Source organism: Dryobates pubescens, chromosome 15, assembly GCF_014839835.1.
Source record: "Dryobates pubescens isolate bDryPub1 chromosome 15, bDryPub1.pri, whole genome shotgun sequence".
NCBI classification, from domain to species: Eukaryota; Metazoa; Chordata; class Aves; order Piciformes; family Picidae; genus Dryobates; species Dryobates pubescens.
This window is the reverse complement of record NC_071626.1, coordinates 5,829,900-5,848,145: the sequence shown is the minus strand read 5'-3', so window position 1 is coordinate 5,848,145 and position 18,246 is coordinate 5,829,900. Positions and strand designations below refer to the sequence as shown.

Here is an 18,246-nt window from a genome sequence, read left to right as displayed (position 1 = left end):
TGACAGGGCTTTAATTTCTCTGGTGGTGTTGCTTGCAGATGGGAAGCAGCTTTCTGCAGAAGGCTATAGCAGGGCATTATTTCCCATCCCTGAGACGGTGTTGGATGCCCCAGCAGCCATGCCTCAAGTGCTGTACTTTTTGCTTTGCCTCTCTCCCTGCAGAGGTGCTTGAGAAATTGCTCTAATGTGATGATTAGGCTTTTCTAATAGGATGAAAAATCTGTGTGCAGTGAAACCTTTGTGAGGTTTTCCAGACCTGTGCAGGGTTTTGCTCTGATGCCCAGTGGTTGGTACACACATACAGGGTGCTGAAGCTGGTTGGCTGCTATTAGTTCTCAGAAGTTGGGGGGCTCTGACCTGTCTTAGTGAAAATGTATGAGGAATGAAATTGCTCCCTTACCAAACTATACCCTCTGTGCATTTCTCAGTGCTTCATAATATGTTAACCATCTGTCTCATGTGCAAACAAAGCAGATTTCAAACTCCTCTGCACTTAGCTGCCACCTCTCCTCCTAAAGTCTTTTTCATCAGTTAATTTTCTCCCTCTGAGTGAACATCTACACTTCTAATGATATTAGCATGAGTGTGCTAACTGGCACCTTTCTGTCTCCCTCATTTCTATTCTGCTCTTGAATGAGATTGTTCAGTAGATGCCTTTTGCCCCATGGTGTTTAGCATCTGAGGAAGCTGACTTCCAAGAATGGAATGTATGGCACAATTTGATACTAGGATAATTAGATCACCTCCATCCTCTACCTGCATGTAAGCAAAAATTTAGTGAACTCTAGCTTAGATACACAGCCTACTTATTTGCAACAGATATGATTATAGCAAAAATTTAGTGAACTTTAGCTTAGATACACAGCCTACTTAATTGCAACAGATATGATTATGCTCATCTGATACCACACCTAAAAGTAAGGGCTGTACAAGGAACTTTTGTCTCTGACTGGTGAAGCTCAGATGTTATGGTTGATTCTGTCCATATGTGCTAGTTTGATCCTGGAACAGCTCCACAGGCCTGGTGTATCCATAATGCCCAGGACAGCAGAAAGGCAGCGTGGTCCCAGTGTGGACCAGTGTAGATTTGACCATGGAAGATGTGGGACCCCTGAAATGCCATCTGTTTGGGGCAACACTGCACTGCCCAAGGTTTTCAGCCTTCTTCTCTGTGCAGAAGCATCACAGAGCAGATCTGCACATAGCAATCCAGCTTGCAGAGGGGCTGTACAGTCCTACTGTGTGCAATGCTCTGGCAATAACTGCATGTGATGGCAGCTTCTTCCACCAATTGGATCTCTGCTTTCATCAGTTATTTTACAAGGACAACTATTTTTAAAGTTGCTATATTTGAACTCCCTTCTTTTGCTTTTACCTGCCCCCCTTCCCACCTCCCCCCCCCCCCCCCCCCCCCCCCCCCCATTGTCCCTAGGTTGCTCCTTTCCCTTCCCTGACCCATGTATGTCCCTATTTCACCACTAGACATTTACTGATATTTCTCTTCTTGCTTATGGGTCTGACCCACCTTGCATCTTCCTTTAAAAGTGACTTTAATTTTTCTCCAACTTTCTGGCAGTCAGCTGCACTAACTGATAACTCCTTTCTTAGACATATCTTGGGAAATTCATGAGTGAATGCAGTATGCAAAGCAAGACCAGAGAATTTGAAACATCACTGAGTACTGAATAATAAGATAAACCACAAAGTCAAAGTCTGGGAAAGCACAAGAGATTTTATGCCCTCCCAGAACTGGGTTAATATTGGGTTGGGTACTGTCCGTTCTTCTCTTTTTGTTTGTTTGTTTGTTTTTCTTTGGGATTGTTGTTTTGTTTGGGGATGTATTGTTTGTTTGGTAAAGAAAAGAATTTGGGGGTTTATGACTGCAGTCTTAGGGCTGATTTCTGTGACTAAGCCAAACAATCGGGAAGAGTTGATGTGATGACTTGATTCTGACCTGCAAAGAGTCCGAGCTGCTGCATAGGAGGTAGAAGGTTATCCTCTACCCTGTGAGGGAATACAGAAAAGAGGAAAGTGAAGCTAGCATAAAAGATAATCTGAAAATTTGTAGTCACTTAGAAATGGCTGTGAGTTCCACCTTGGGACTCAAAAGTGTCTGCAGTGTCAAAACTAGGTAACTGTGCAGAGGGGAATGCTTTAGGAATGAAGCTTGAGCACTATCTGTACAAGAGATTAATGACTAATAGAGGAATAAGCAGCACAGTCTCTTTAGTCTTCTTCTCCTAGCAGATTACTGTACCAGTGCTAAGATCTAGGTTTCCAGCTCCTAGCTGGGATGCTAATGTAGAAGTGTCCTGTGACAATAGACCAAGGCTTCATGCTGGGAATCTGTGGAGCACTTCTTCTACTAGGACAGGTAGTGGGACACAGTTGTGTGGATGTGCCTATGTGCATGATCCAGCTGGATAAAGAAAAGAATACAGCAAAAGCCCTGAAGATAGTGCTGGCAGTGATGAGTGACATTCCAGAAACAAACTGGTCACCACTTGAACGAAGATCAGGAGAGTTACAGCTTTGAAGAACTTGCAAGCTGCAGATAGCAGGACTAAAGGACAGAGGGAAAATTATGTAACATAGAGAGGCACTGAGGAAAGTAATGACATGCATTAACTCTCACTAGCAATGCTTTTATTGTCTGACTGAGAGGTTTTTTTTAGTTTAATGTTCTCTCACCATCTTGGAATTCTGATCAGATTGTTCTGGGTATGGTGGGGAGTATGTTCCCCAGCCAAAGGCAAGTCAAGGAAAGACCTACTGGCTAAAGCCAAATGACAACAACAAAAATGGTTGCAGGTCTTGCTATAGTACAGCTTGCAAAGAAAGACTGAGAAAACTGCACAAACAGCCCTGGTTAGGTCACACCTTGAGTCCTGTGTCCAGTTCTGGGCCTCTCAGTTTAGGAAAGATGTTGAGTCGCTGGAATGTGTCCAGAGAAGGGCAACAAAGCTGGGGAAGGGTTTGGAGCACAGCCCTGTGAGGAGAGGCTGAGGGAGCTGGGGTTGCTTAGCCTGGAGAAAAGGAGGCTCAGAGGAGACCTTATTGCTGTCTACAGCTACCTGAAGGGTGGTTGTAGCCAGGTGGGGGGTTGGTCTCTTCCTCCAGGCAACCAGCACCAGAACAAGAGGACACAGTCTCAAGCTGCGCCAGGGGAGGTTTAGGCTGGATGTTAGAAAGAAGTTCTTCACAGAAAGAGAGACTGGCCATTGGAATGTGCTGCCCAGGGAGGTGGTGGAGTCACCATCACTGGAGGTGTTTAGGAAGATACTGGATGGGGTGCTTGGTGCCATGGTTTAGTTGATTAGATGGTGTTGGATGATAGGTTGGACTTGATCTCAAAGGTCTTTTCCAACCTGGTGTGGTGTGGTGTGGTCTATTCTATTCTATTCTATTCTATTCTATTCTATTCTATTTTATAACTGTGCCTCTTTAGCTCCAGTGCACGGACATGGATAAGAAACTGCTCAACAGTCTTCAAAAACTAGAGCAAGAGGGGACAATCAGGAATCTTTGGGCAACACAGAGAGGTTGTGCTAAAATTACACACTTGAGCATGGACTTTGCTCATGTCACTAAATCTTATGTTGCAGCTGACTAATAAATGCCATGTTTTTCAGAGATATTTGGCCTGTGCCATAACAGATGTCTGCTGGTTGTACAGCTGCCAAAAGAGCAAGCAGAGTGCTGCTTCTAGGTGCCTGTGCAGAAGCTTGTGACTGATGCTTGATGAGCAAGTTCCAGAGAGTGGTGGTCACACAGCAGCTGGCTCCCTGTATTTTTGGTGGTAGAAACTGTCCCAGGGGCCAAATGGTCCAGTGGCTAGGTTCAGCTGTGCACATGTAAAAGTCTAGAGCAAATTTAGTTGCATCAGTGTAGCCAAAATATCACAAAGAGGCTGGCAGATCTGACACAGGGGCTATGAGACACTGGCTTGCAGGGTGAATTGAAGGACTAGAAGCCCTGCTGTATGAAGAAAGGCTGGGAGAACTGGGTTTGTTCAGCCTTGAGAAGAGAAGGCTTAGGGGAGACCTTATTGCCATGTATCAGCACACAAAGGGTGGCTACTAAGAAGGTGAAGATTCCTTTTTACAGATGGAAAAGACAAGAGGTGCAAGTTACCCCTGGTGGGGATTCTGATTGGAATCAGAGGGAAATTTTTTGCCATAAGAACAGTCAGACATTGGAATAATATCCCAAGGGAAATAGTGGATTCCCCTACACTGGACTCAGTTTTAAGACTCAGCTGGGATACCTCATTTCAACTATACAATTACCTAGAAAGGCTTGACCAGATAATCCTTAGGGCCCCTTCCAACCTGCCATTTTATGATTCCATGAAATTCCTTGGAGAGTCTCAACTTGGCATATGAAAGTGAATGCAGAGTATCTATTATGGGCTGAAGTTCCTTTGGACTTGCAGCTAACAAAGGAGCTGAACCTGAGGACCTTATTTTGATGGGTCAGAACTGTGGAGCTTCCTGTGCCAGAAAATTTTAACTGAAAGCCTGGGTCTTGCAAAGGGAAAGGAGCCCTTCCAGAGGAGCTGTGTAAGGGCAAGGCACTACACACATTCACACCAAGTTTTGCCAGCTCATTAAGTTATCCAGCAGGGGATGATCTTTTTTTTTTCTCTCCTTTTTCTTTCTGTAAAAGCAGTGTAGAAGTAGATCAACTGATAAAAAGGAGCCTTTTTGTTGTGAAAGCTTGCTGAGTTTGGGAAACTGCTTTCAATGCTATTGGCAAACACTTTACAGTGCAAACAGGGCCTACATCAGGCAGATAAATAAGTGCAGATGCGCTTTTCTGTAGGAACCATTTGGCAATAGACAATATATTGACCAAAAAAAAAATACCTCATCGAATTAATTGTGGCCAATTAGACATAACCCCTTCCCCTCATCCCTGAATCCCCTCCAATCACGGCTGCCTGAATGGGAAGAGCTTCTATCACCTGTTTCATTATGCAGATTGATATTCGAACATCTGAGAACAATGCTGCTTTCCGCCCGGCACGGCTCCAAATTGCTAATGAAACGGCTCTGCCAGACAAGTCACTTAAACCCATTCTCGCTGCTGCTGCTGACAGCTCTCATGGCGAGGTGTGGGGGGAAGTGGGAAAGGGGCTCTTCACTCTGAATGTGCTAATAGCCCCCAGCCTGTGTGTTTATCGCTCTCCAGAGCAGGAGGATTTCTGCTCTCTGACTCTCAGAGGTTGCTTTCCCAAAGCCGTGGTGCGATTTGGACTTAACGCTTCTGGATTTCAATTTGTGCAGTGAAAGGCTGAAGAGGCAGGCAAACTGCTGGGCTCCGAACACAGATGTCTCATGTCCCAGGGCTACCCCAGCCCTTCAGGCACACTTCCCTTTTCTACTTCCCACTCCCTTGCCTAGCATCCACCTTCCTCCTACATTTGATGTGAAGCGAGCTCCATAAGATTTTTCTCATGGCCCATAGGGTGGCACATCACCTTGGACACAAGGGGAGCATCTCATGACTTAGGTCCCGTAGTAAGTCAGCTGGAGACTGCAGGGTGGGGTACATCTAGCTGAGTTCTGTGGTCTCCCTTTCAGGCAGTGGTCCCTTGAGGTAGATAGCTGGACAAGGCTCCTGCTGTGGGGAAGTGTGATGTGGGGCTCCTATAGGTGTGGATCCTGTACAACCCCTTTTGCCACTCCCTGTGACTCTCTGCAGCTGGGTTTGCTCAGCAACTGGTGCAGTTGCTTATCTTCCCCTCCCCTGTTATCACAACTCTTTGTCAGAGCCTGACAAAACTCCTCTTTGCAGATGCCTGGAGTAGAGTAGCTGTGAATTAGGGCTATGGCAGGAGAAGCATTTACATGAAATGATGGGAGAATTCTCTCACTAATCTAAATTCTAACCATTTCTGTCGATATCTGTGGTTAATTCCTTTGTCAATATTTACAGAGGCATTGAGATTACCTCTGCACAGGCTACCTCCATGTGATGGCCCCTGCATTGTGCCTCAGCTCCTATCTCATGTCTCTCAGACCCCCTCCTAGATGAGCCTGCCAAAGTGCCCTGCTTCCCTGAGGCTGACATGTCTGACCAGGCTCATTTTCCTAGCCTCTGTGGGAGGCCTCACAAGTGGCTTTCCTTACTGAACTCTTTGACAGCAATGTCAATTGACTTTCCTCCCTATGGATCTTCTCCAGTTCCTCCACACATGTTCCTCCACTATGTTGCTAGGAGAGGACACACTCGTTCCTAATCTGTCCCATATATTTTCTGGGAAGGCTTGTATGTTGTCTTCTTCCTTCAGAATGAGCTGTCTGGGACAGAAGTGAAGTCAGAAAGATGCAGCAGTCTTTGGCTCTTGAGAGCTCTTTGGAGATCCCTCTAGAATTGTGCTTTTTCCAGTTGCCAAACCCAGTAATTTCCTCCAAGAGGAATGTTTTCATTTATTTATTGATTGTCCAGGAGGTTAGAAGTTAAATATGGAGTCTTTCACCTCTGGCTTCTGTGGTGGGTTCAAGTTTCCCATTCACATTAACTAAGCACGACCAGCTCAGTTGGAAGCAAATGGCAGCTGTATTTACAAAGCAAAAACTACACTCTACAATGGAATGCAATGAATGTGTACAAAAATATGCAATATTTACAATATTATGCAGGTATTTACAATCAGAAAACAGCAAGGAAACCCCCCTGGTCAAAATGACCAGGGAAGCTGCTGCACTCCCCCCAAAACCTCCCAAACCCCCTGTACCAAAAGAGAGAGAGAAGCTGGAAGAAAGCAGTGTTACTCATATCTCAAGGTCAGAAACGTTATCCTCCCAGCAGAACAGCCAGACAAGGGAAGAAAAGAAGGAATGGGAATGAAGTGCAATGTGTAAGATTGTTAGGGTACATCTGCATCCATCCCACACATTCTGGCCAATGAAATTCATTTAGAATAATCTTTTGTTTCCCTTTTTGCACCCAATAGTGAATTGTTTATATTTGTCTACTTTTCTGCTCAAAATCTGCAGCTAATTTTTAAAGGCACAGCCTAAAACCGCCAGAGCTTCTAAGAGCAGACCACAAATGGCTCAGAGGTGGGATTGCTTCCTTCATCATAGCTCAGCCTGACTCTATAATCCTTCTTATTCTGGTTGATAGACACAGTGATGGAAGCAAATGAGACTAGAGATTTTTTCACTGACAATGGGGGGTGAACAGTGGCTGGGGCCTCATCTTCTCTTAACAGCCTTTGAGCCCAGAGAGAGGCTCACATATCTGCTGCTTCTCCAAAGGGCATGCTGAAACTGAGGGCACATCATCCTTGGTTGGGGCTGCCTGCTGTTTGTCCTGCAGACTTTACTCTATTGGTGATGGGGGGTGCCCCATCTGTCTTCAAGGCTGGGTTATGCAGGCTTTGGGGAAACAACCTGCCCACTTTGCAAACTCCTGTTTGAGAATGTCACGGGGAAGGCTTTGTTCCTTTGCATCCAGCATGGCAATGGCCTTCTTCTGATGGGTCCCCTAAGCTGCTGTGATAATCAGCTTGGTAAAAAAGGAATACTTTTAGCACACTGCAGGGATTTTTCTCCCATCAAAGTTTGCTTTCATTACAGATTTTGATATCTATGAGTTTGTCCTCATCCCTAGGGAGTGTGACAAGTTTCAAAGAGCCACCTTACTGCCTGTTTTATGCTATGTGAAACCTCTTCTTTTTGGTGATGTGCCAACCTGTGTTTCAGAACCCAATCCTGATGTTTTCTGTTGACTTAAAGCAGTAGGACATGAATCTTCTCTCACACGCTTGTGTGCATGAACAAGCTAGCCCATCTCACCATCCAGACTGGAGAGATGATTCCTTACACAGCCAGATGAGTTGTCTGGTGCAGAGAAAGAGGTGATGTAAACAGTGTGTTCACCTACCCACAGACACAGCTCCTGGTTGGCCTTATTGCTGATATGCTGGGAATGAGATACACTGCTTTAGTGGCTTTGGCCTCAGCTGAGTTGACTGGGTTCCAAACTGGCTTCCAGGAGAACAAGTGTCATCTGCATGATTTTTAAGGTGTCACCAACATGTTTTTTAAGGTATAGCTATAGACTATAGATTTTAAGCTATAGCTGTAGCCCATTTCCACTGTAGAGGATGGCAGTACATGGCTGTATATTTTAATATATCAGGTGAACTGTGGTCTGTTAGTATGTTCTTAGTGTCCTTCTCAGGATGATGTAAACACAAAGTCACAGTTGGGATTCAAGAACTAGCACCAGACAAGCTGTTTGATATATCAAGAAAGGAGGGAGCTTCCCTCCACTGAACTTACCTTTGCATCTTTTACTTTGCTGCTTATTCAGTTCCTGGCTTGCAGTTCTGTGCTTCTTCCCATTTGCTGGGTCTAGGGGTTTTAAGCAGTCTTCATAATTGACAGTCTAAATTTTACTGCTCATAAAACCCCAGAGAGCATTGATTATGTCTTGAGTTAAGCAAGTAGCATATAAAATCTCACAGCCTTGCAGCTGTACGACAATGTTATGATGAATGTATTTCTTGGGAGCAGCAAAAGGGTTTGGAGTACTCTGCCAGCTTTGTTCTGGGCTTCAAATGTTACTAGTAACTTGCAGATGCTAATCACAATTTATTTAGGGCATTTGCCTGATCATTCTTGAAGAGGGTGTGAGGTGTTCTGAGAGGCATCTCTCCTCATTAATTGCTTTTCTACTTCAGTCAGGATCAGGATGTGCAATGGCACCTACAGAGCTGAAACAGATCATGCTTAGGAACTGGATAGAATACACATGGATTTTATTGAACAACCTTAAACTGACTGTGTTCCAAAGCTGCTGTTACCTTTTCCTTTTCCTTTCCCCTTTTATCTAACCTTCTTTTAACCTCTAGTTATTTTATGCACTTAGTCCAAAATGGACAAGAAGTCTGGGGTGCTCATATTCACTTCTTGGTTCTTAGGCACCAACAGGGGATGCCTGTGATGAAAACAGTGCAATATAGTATCTTTTCAATAATGTTTTCGACATATAGTAGAATAAATCAGAATTACATTCCAAGGAGAGTGTGCTCTTCCATTCAGATGACTGCTTCTTGCTGAAAGATTGTGAGAAATGTTCTTTTTCTGTCTCTCCAGTTCCAGAAACCCAATGACTTCTCCCCCCCTTTCCGCTTTGGGACAGTTCCCAACGGCAGCACAGAAAGGAACATCCGCAACAACTACCCTGAAATGCACAGCTACATGGTGAAGTTCAATCAGAGAGGGGTGGATGATGCATTGTTCTCACTGAAGACTGGGTAAGGCTTTCTTCTTCCACGGTTGCTCACCAGAGAAACCTGACTTTCTGACTGGAAAGAAGTTGGTGGGGTTTGGAAAGTGAGCCTCCATCCATGTTTAAAAGAACACCAAGACCACACACAGTAAAAGAGAATAATTGTGGCTTCATTTTGACATCTGTATAAAAGTTGCTGGGCTTGCTGAATTTATAAGACTATTAAAAATAAATAAATAAAAGGAGAGCATTATCTGTACCCCTGTGTACATTTGCCCCGTGCCCATTTGCCTTGTGCGTATTAGTCCCAAAGACCTTACTTCACTAAGATGTTTCATGCTGATGGGTCTTTATGCATACACAGGAGAAGCCCACAAACCTCTGTAGACAAAGTTTTGTTCAGAGTGTTTATGCTGTCATCTGGAAATTCCTTTGTTTTCCCTCCTTCTGTGTATAAAAGAGTATGTTAATCAGGAAGCTGCAACAATCTTTGTCAGACTAATCCCACCCCAGTGTATCACTAACTAATGTAGTGTAATGGAAGGTGTGCTTGAAGCAAGTAGTTGGGAAGTAGCCCTTCTCTCCAGCATATTTTAGTATCAAGGGCTGACTGAAACACTTGAATAATAAGGAAGTTATATAAAATGGGAGCATTTCCTTGGGTACTTTGGGAAATGTGAGGAAAAAAACATTAGGAAAAAGTATGTTTGAACAGCTCATCCTATTTTAATAGCAGAGAATCTGTAAAGGACCTAACCTGAAAAGCCTTCCTCCTGAAGATGACCATTTTGGCTGTCAGAGCCCAGCCCCAGTGGAAAAAAAAAGTAGACCACATACTTGCTTATCTTTCTGTTGCACTCTTACAAGAAAGTTCATTCCAAAGCACAAATGAAGATGTTCAGCCAATTTAATTAGCAGATTGACTGAATGTCCTTAAACCTGTTTGTCAGGTTCAGAGGCACACAGCACATTATAAATGATTGTACCATTGTTGGATGCCATCCTGGGCAGGTAGGTGTGCCAGGATAGTCATAATCCAGGAAATAAATATGCAGTGTCTTGGAAATATATGGATGAACTAGAGCTCTTCACTTGTGGTAGATGTCATCCTGGCTTCATAACCACCCTTGGACAGACTTCCTCATAGATCCACCCTTGAACTGAGATCATTGCCATCTTGGAAAAATGTATGTGAAAGGGGTGGGTTGAGAAAATAGCATGGGTGTGAGAATGTGCACATGAAAGACCCTTTGGTCTTTCACCAGGAAGTACTTCCTATCAGATCTAGTGGGAGGATTTGCTTGTTGGCTGCCTCTGATTGTGTGGAAGATGCAGCCCCCTGAGTCTGCCCCCCCCCCCCCCCCCCCCCCCCCCAAATCAATTTGCTGCAGTGAGAGGAAGGCATTCATCAATGTGTTGTGCTGTCTATCTGTCCCAGACCATAATGGGGATTTCTCTGTATTGAAATAGAATTTTTCATGTGGTTTTCAGCTAAGCACTTTGCACCAGAGCGCTACTCAATGTGGTAAACCATAAAGTTGCTGTCGTGGCCACTTTATATCAGTAAAGATCCAGCAGTGCTTTTCACAGCAACTGAGGAGTTAAAAAAATTCCATGTGGCTCACTTAAGTTATGCCAGCATTTTGAATTGGAGATAATTTTTCCTTAGTCCAACTCCTGCTTTGCTATCTGCTATTGATACATTTTATAAAGCATTTTAGGTTCCTTTGAGATGAAAGGCAGCACAGAAGTATGAGCTATTCTTAGGACTATATATCCCCTCCACTTCCTCTTCATTCATCTTTATCTTGTCCTGTGTTTGTATTCCAAATTTTCTTTCAGATCAGAAATGGTGATTATCACAGAGTCAGAAAGAAATAGACAGCCCTCATTTATAAGGTAGCCTCAGATTTGAGTTAGTTCTGATGAAAATGAAGATGCAACCTACCGTGGTCTATCTGAAAGAAGTTCATTTCTGCCTTAATTACCTGAGAACATCTTTGAACTCACACAGATTCTACTTTTTGTGTGTATTCTACCTCTCTTCTTTCTTGCACCTGTGCAGGAAGTTGGATGCTTTCATTTATGATGCAGCAGTGCTAAATTACATGGCTGGCAGAGATGAAGGCTGCAAGCTGGTGACGATTGGGAGTGGGAAAGTGTTTGCCTCCACTGGCTATGGCATCGCCATCCAAAAGGACTCAGGCTGGAAGCGCCAGGTTGATCTTGCCATTCTACAGCTCTTTGGAGATGGTGAGTGACAAGAAAAAGAGGCACTGGAGTTTTCCTAGGAAGTACTAAGTTTCACACAGAAGAAACAGAAGTCCCTAACTCTGTTGCTTCAGACTTGAGTTGAGAACAGGAAGTCATTAACAAGGGTTTGTTTAGAGGCGTTGCACCAAAAATGTGAGGATGTCACTTGTTTTATGTTGTTGATCAATATCAAAAGCAATGTCAAAAGCACTAAAGGTTTCATAGAACCAGCTCAGATGTGTTTGTGAAAAATACCTTGTGTGAAGAATGCCTTGTAAAAACAAGATCTTTGGTGTAAAGATTTCATTACCTTTGAGGTTCTGTCATGACTAAACCCACTAATTATACTGGACTTCCCATGGTCATCCCATGCTTTATCATTCTAGACAGGATCAAGCAATGCAGAGTGTACAAAATTAAAGGATAAAAAATATCTGGATAGAAAAGTTAACTCACATTTTCCAAAACCTTAAAAAAAACCACCACAAACCAAACACCCAAAACAAGGAAGGATTTGAGACTCAGATGCATATTTTGGAGTGAGATTTAATTAGAAGGTCTTGAGACTGAGAGAAGTATTTTGGAATGAGATTTAATCAGAACATTATACTTACCTAGTTAATGTCATCTTTTAAAAGGAAATTGCTGTTATTAAAAAAAAGAAATAAAAATATTAACAGGCTAAGGAAATCCTTTTTAGGAAAAATTTCCCTGACTTTCCCTTTCCATTCACATTACATCTTGCTGTGTCCTTTTTTACATATATAAATGTAAATGTTAGAAGTATAGCCAGCAGGTCAAGGGAGGTGATTCTCCCCCTCTGCTTCACTCTGGTGAGACCCCACCTGGAGTACTGTGTCCAGTTCTGGAGCCCCTCTTACAACAAAGATATGGACGTGCTGGAATGTGTCCAGAGAAGGACCATGAGGATGATCAAAGGGCTGGAGCACCTCTCCTATGGAGACAGACTAAGAGACTTGGGGCTATTCAGCTGGGAGAAGAGAAGGCTCAAAGAAGACCTTATTGTGACCTTCCAGTATCTGAAGGGGGCCTACAAGAAGGCTGGGGAGGGACTTTTTGGGTTATCAGGTAGTGATAGGACTAGGGAGAACGGAGCAAAACTAGAAGTGGGTAGATTCAGATGGGATGTCAGGAAAAAGTTTTTCCCCATGAAGGTGGTGAGACACTGGAACAGGTTTCCCAGGGAGGTGGTGGAAGCCTCATACCTGGAGGTGTTTAAGACCAGGCTGAATGTGGCTCTGAACAACCTGATCTAGTGTGAGGTGTCCCTGCCCATGGCAGGGGGGTTGAAACTGGATGATCCTTGAGGTCCCTTCCAACCTTGACAATTCTATGATTCACAAAATTCACAGGTTATTTTATTTGTAAAATATTTTGCCCCTGAAATCTGAATATAACAGATTGTCTAATAAATATGGAAAGAACATCACTCTGGTATACTTCCGTAGAAAACTGGCCAATTGATGGATAGGGCATTCTGTCTCCTAAACAGCCTAGTATGTATTATTTCATAAAAAGACCTAAGTTCTCCATAAATCTGTAAAGGCTCTGCTAGGCCACTGCATAAATATAAAGATTTTTTTGTTGTTTTCCCCCTTGTCACTGGACTGAAGCTTGAAAATGTGAAAATACAACATTCCTAACAGCATGAAGAGAATTGGCAACCTGCAAAATGAGTTTGTTTCTGACTGTCTCACTCTGTGTGTGTATGTGTTTCTCTCCCTCTCCCTCCTCTCACGAAAAGGCCATAATGGGAGTAAGTGGAGTATAAAATTAGACTACAGAACATTTGTTCCTAGCTGCTACAAATTAGTAGGATTTTTTTGATTGGTCAAATGGCTTGAAAATGTTGAGTGTGGACAAAATTGAAGGGAAGGAAAACAAATAAAAATGCACAGATATTTTTGGGAGCATTGCAGCTCGTTTTAACGACCTGTGGAAACAAACTCAAAAGCAGGCATTTTGATTAAAAAAAAAAAAAAGAAAGAAAAAGAAAAATCAACATTTTGAGTTTTGAAGTGCACAGTGCTTTCATTTGGAAGAGACTCATTTTTGTCTACCTGTGTCAGTCATCGATTTGTGAGGCCAGGCCTTCAGTAATCTGGTGGGAAACTTTTTCAGCCTTTCTCTGTGGACATTTGGCAAGTATCCCTGTGGCATAGCTTTTTGTAGCTAACATCTGGCTGTGGAAAAATCCTCTCCTGTTTCCTCTGACAAATGACACTTGCCCCTATCAGAAGGGCAGTTGGGATATTTCATGGGCATAATGGATGTGGATATAGAGCATCTGGAAATGGCCTTAGAGCAGCTTTGAGCTTTCAGTCTGCCCCAGTTTAAGCTCTTTGAGCAGCCATGTAACTGTCTTCCCTACTTCCTGTCTTTCTAGGGGAGATGGAGGAGCTGGAAGCGCTCTGGCTCACTGGCATTTGTCACAATGAGAAGAATGAGGTTATGAGCAGCCAGCTGGATATAGATAACATGGCAGGTGTCTTCTACATGCTGGGAGCAGCCATGGCCCTCAGTCTCATCACTTTCATCTGTGAGCATCTCTTCTACTGGCAGTTCCGCCACTGCTTCATGGGTGTCTGCTCTGGCAAGCCTGGTGTGGTCTTCTCCATCAGCAGGGTGAGTGTCATTAGCTATTGGGGAGGAATAGAGACTTGTTGCAGTCCTAGATATTGGAGATGGGGAAATCCATCCAGACTGTCTCACCCCCAGTTGGCACAGAGTGATGGTCTGCAGGATAAAGGCTGGCGTTATTTCACTGTTAATATTTCAAGAGCCTCTAATGTGTTTCTGTGACATCTCTGGTCTCTGCTGGATTATGGTCATGGAAATGCAAATGAAAATGCAGTAGAAAGAGAAGTTCACTCTAATTATCTACTGCTCTAAAGTAAGTTGTGAGGAGGCTGTGTTTGAGGACCAAGTAATGGTGGATAACGTGATTGGAAATCCAAGAGTTTTTTCATTGGCTTCCATATTAAGCTTTTCAGCTGACCTTATGTTAACTAGAAGTGTGCTATCATGGACAGTCAGAAATCCCTAACCAAAAGCCATGCCCTAAACCATACAGAAAGGATGGCCACATAAACTTAGCAATTGCTGTATGCAAATCTGCCATAGGGTATAATATTTACATTTAAAGCAGATTCCAGTCATTTCTGAGTCATCTTTCTAGTATTAGAGTAAGGAGCAATGCTCCACTTAGAGCTTTCTTCCCTTCTTTCAAGCCATTGGTCTCTTGTTCTGGTCCATTCTGAAGTGAGGTCAACTTTTGGCATTTTTGACCTCAGTGTCCTAGGTAACAGAATTATCTTTGATTGTACAAGGAATATATAATTGCTACATAATATATCATTGAGGAGAAATGACAAAATGTTTTGAGTGCAGAGGTACAGCCTCTCCTACGTTATCAGTTTCTAACCTGGTTTACTCTGAAGACGAGATGGGGGACGGCTTTTTTGGTGATCCTTAGCAAAGTACAGGTTCTTTCATTCTGGGGTTATGTGGTTGGATGGGCAAGTTGGTGAGAAGTCTGCAAAATGCTAGTCATCCACTAGCTGCTGAGAAATTGTGGTAACACAATGTGATGGTGTCCATTTCACAACTGACATTAAGCAGCAAATGTCATTTAGCAGGCTAGGGAATAAATGAGCCCTTTTCCTTCTGCTCCTAGGGTTAGCCCTTGCAAACAGCCTGTGTCAGAGATTGAATGAAGTCGTAGGGAATGTGGAGGAATCAAGCACTTCTATTGTCTGATTTGAGGTTGAATAGAGGACTTATGCTTTCAGGGATGCCAATTTGGAGCCTGTTATCATTGTTAAATTTGACAGAATGCAATTAAATATTCTATTGTACCTCACTCAACCAGATGCAAAACCCCTAAATACCTATTTGACAGCCCTTCCCTTTCTCCATTTCCTTTTCTAATCCATACTGGTTATTAATGTGGCTAAGTTTATGACAAATGAAGCTGTTCCCTTCTTAAGATAGCTCCTCTCTTGTTGATTCACTGATGTCCAGATGAATTTCAAGGGCCAAACCAGACTTTTTTCCTCTCAGCTGCACAAAATCATTTTTCTTGGTGCTTTTGTTTCCAAGAATATTATTTTCCCCATTTGCAATTCCATGTTACACTCACTGGATCTCAGTAACTCTAACAGATGCAGGTAGGTATCCTTACATCCTACAGATAGGACATGAAGCAAAACACAGGAAAAGGAAAGGAGGGGAAGGAAAAATGTGAGGGGCAAAAAAGGGGCAGAGCAGTAGGGGTTGGTAGAACAGGTCTGATTTAATTTGATTTGATTGTGCTTCATGATGGAAGTCTGACAGGCCTTGCTGTCCTACAGGAACACACTGTTGCTGCACAGGGTGCTTCCCAGTCTTAGGTCCCCTTTTGTGTGCTCTTTGCAGGGCCACTGACCTTCCTGCTTTCTCTCCTTTCAGGGTATCTACAGCTGCATCCATGGTGTGGCCATCGAGGAACGCCAGTCAGCAATGAACTCTCCCACGGCAACTATGAACAATACCCATTCCAACATCCTCCGCCTGCTTCGGACAGCCAAGAACATGGCCAACCTGTCAGGAGTCAATGGCTCACCACAGAGTGCCCTGGACTTTATCCGCCGTGAATCCTCGGTCTATGACATCTCTGAGCACCGCCGCAGCTTCACCCACTCAGACTGCAAGTCCTACAACAACCCACCCTGTGAGGAGAACCTCTTTAGTGACTATATTAGTGAGGTGGAAAGGACCTTTGGCAACCTCCAGCTGAAGGACAGCAACGTGTATCAGGACCACTACCACCACCACCATCGCCCCCACAGCATTGGCAGCACCAGCTCCATCGACGGGCTTTACGACTGTGACAACCCGCCCTTCAACGCCCAGTCACGGTCCATCGGGAAGAAGCCCTTGGACTTGGGATTACCCCCTGCCAAGCACAGCCAGCTGGGTGACCTTTACGGCAAGTTCTCTTTCAAGGGCGACCGCTACGGGGGCAGCGGGGCCCACGATGACCTGATCCGCTCGGACGTCTCTGACATTTCCACTCACACAGTCACCTATGGCAACATTGAGGGCAACGCGGCTAAGCGGCGGAAGCAGCAGTACAAGGACAGCCTGAAGAAGCGCCCGGCCTCTGCCAAGTCCAGGCGGGAGTTTGATGAGATAGAACTGTCCTACCGCCGGCGCCCGCCTCGCTCGCCGGACCACAAGCGCTACTTCAGGGACAAGGAAGGGCTACGGGACTTCTATCTGGACCAGTTTAGGGCCAAGGAGAACTCGCCACACTGGGAACACGTGGATCTGACGGATATCTACAAAGAGCGAGGAGATGAGTTCAAGCGTGACACGGGAGGAGGAGGGGGTGGATCCTGCACCAACAGGGCCCACCACAAGCATGGCTCGGGCGAGTTTGGCGGAGGCAACGAGCACAAGCATGGCGTTGTGAGTGGGGTCCCGGCGCCGTGGGAGAAGAATCTGACCAACCTAGACTGGGAGGACCGGACCGGGGCTAATTTCTGCCGCAGTTGCCCTTCTAAACTGCACAACTACACGCCATCGGTGGTGGGGCAGAACTCCACCCGCCAGGCCTGCATCCGCTGCGAGGCCTGCAAGAAAGCAGGTAACCTGTACGACATCAGTGAGGACAACTCGCTCCAAGAGCTGGACCAGCCGCCTGCCCCTGTGCCCGTGGCCACTAGTGCCACCTCCTCCTCCAAATATCCTCAAAGCCCTTCCAATTCTGCCTCCAAGGTGCAGAAGAAGAACCGCAACAAGCTCCGCCGGCAGCACTCCTATGACACCTTTGTGGACCTGCAGAAGGATGACTCGGCCCTGGCCCCCCGCAGCGTCAGCCTCAAGGACAAGGGCCGCTTTATGGAGGGGAGCCCCTACGCCCACATGTTTGAGATGCCAGCCAGTGAGACCACCTTTGCCAACAACAAGTCCTCAGTGCCCGCCACCAGCTACCACCACCACAACAACCCCGGCAGCAGCGGGGGCTACATGCTCAGCAAGTCGCTCTACCCCGACCGGGTCACCCAAAACCCTTTCATCCCCACTTTTGGGGATGACCAATGCTTGCTCCACGGCAGCAAATCTTATTTCTTCAGGCAGCCTGTGGTGGCAGGAGGGCCCAAAGCCAGGCCAGACTTCCGAGCCATCGTCACCACCAACAAGCCGGTGGTCTCGGCCCTTCATGGGGCTGTGCCAGCCCGTTTCCAGAAGGACATCTGTATAGGGAACCAGTCCAACCCCTGTGTGCCTAACAACAAAAACCCCAGGGCTTTCAATGGCTCCAGCAACGGGCATGTTTATGAGAAACTCTCCAGTATTGAGTCTGATGTTTGAGTGAGAGGGGAAGATCGCGGGGAGGGACTGGGAATGTATGTGGAGCGTGGGAGGGTGGGGTGGGACCAATCCCATCGGCTACTCTCCTGGATTGTCCTTACTTTGTAGGATACTGGAGTTCTGAGTAGTGCAGCACTGGTGACAAGTGCCACCTCTTTGGTTTCCCCTCTTCCTCCTCTTCTTTCCCACCCCTTCCCCTTTTATCTCTTTTTCCACATTCTTGCTCCTTCCATTCTCCTCCATTCCTGGCCATTGCACTTTACAGTGACGTCAGAGTTGGATATCCTTGCTCGTGATTTCAGGAAGCGGAGAAGAAGGCAGGGAAGGGGAGGGCTGAGGGGGAGTGGCAGTGACTCTAGCGTTTCA

At 45.1% G+C, this 18,246-nt stretch overlaps 1 protein-coding gene across 1 annotated transcript in view; it reads left to right on the top strand.

The window, feature by feature from the left end:
* GRIN2B (glutamate ionotropic receptor NMDA type subunit 2B) overlaps window positions 1-17,919 on the top strand; it is a 214,178-nt gene extending 196,259 nt beyond the window's left edge. The window contains exons 10-13 of the mRNA XM_009902433.2: window positions 9,114-9,274; window positions 11,315-11,502; window positions 13,910-14,148; window positions 15,973-17,919. Of these exons, the coding sequence (XP_009900735.2) occupies window positions 9,114-9,274; window positions 11,315-11,502; window positions 13,910-14,148; window positions 15,973-17,880 (2,496 nt within the window). The 3' untranslated portion in view covers window positions 17,881-17,919. The remainder of the gene's footprint in view (window positions 1-9,113; window positions 9,275-11,314; window positions 11,503-13,909; window positions 14,149-15,972) is intronic.
* The last annotated feature ends 327 nt before the right edge of the window (window positions 17,920-18,246 follow it).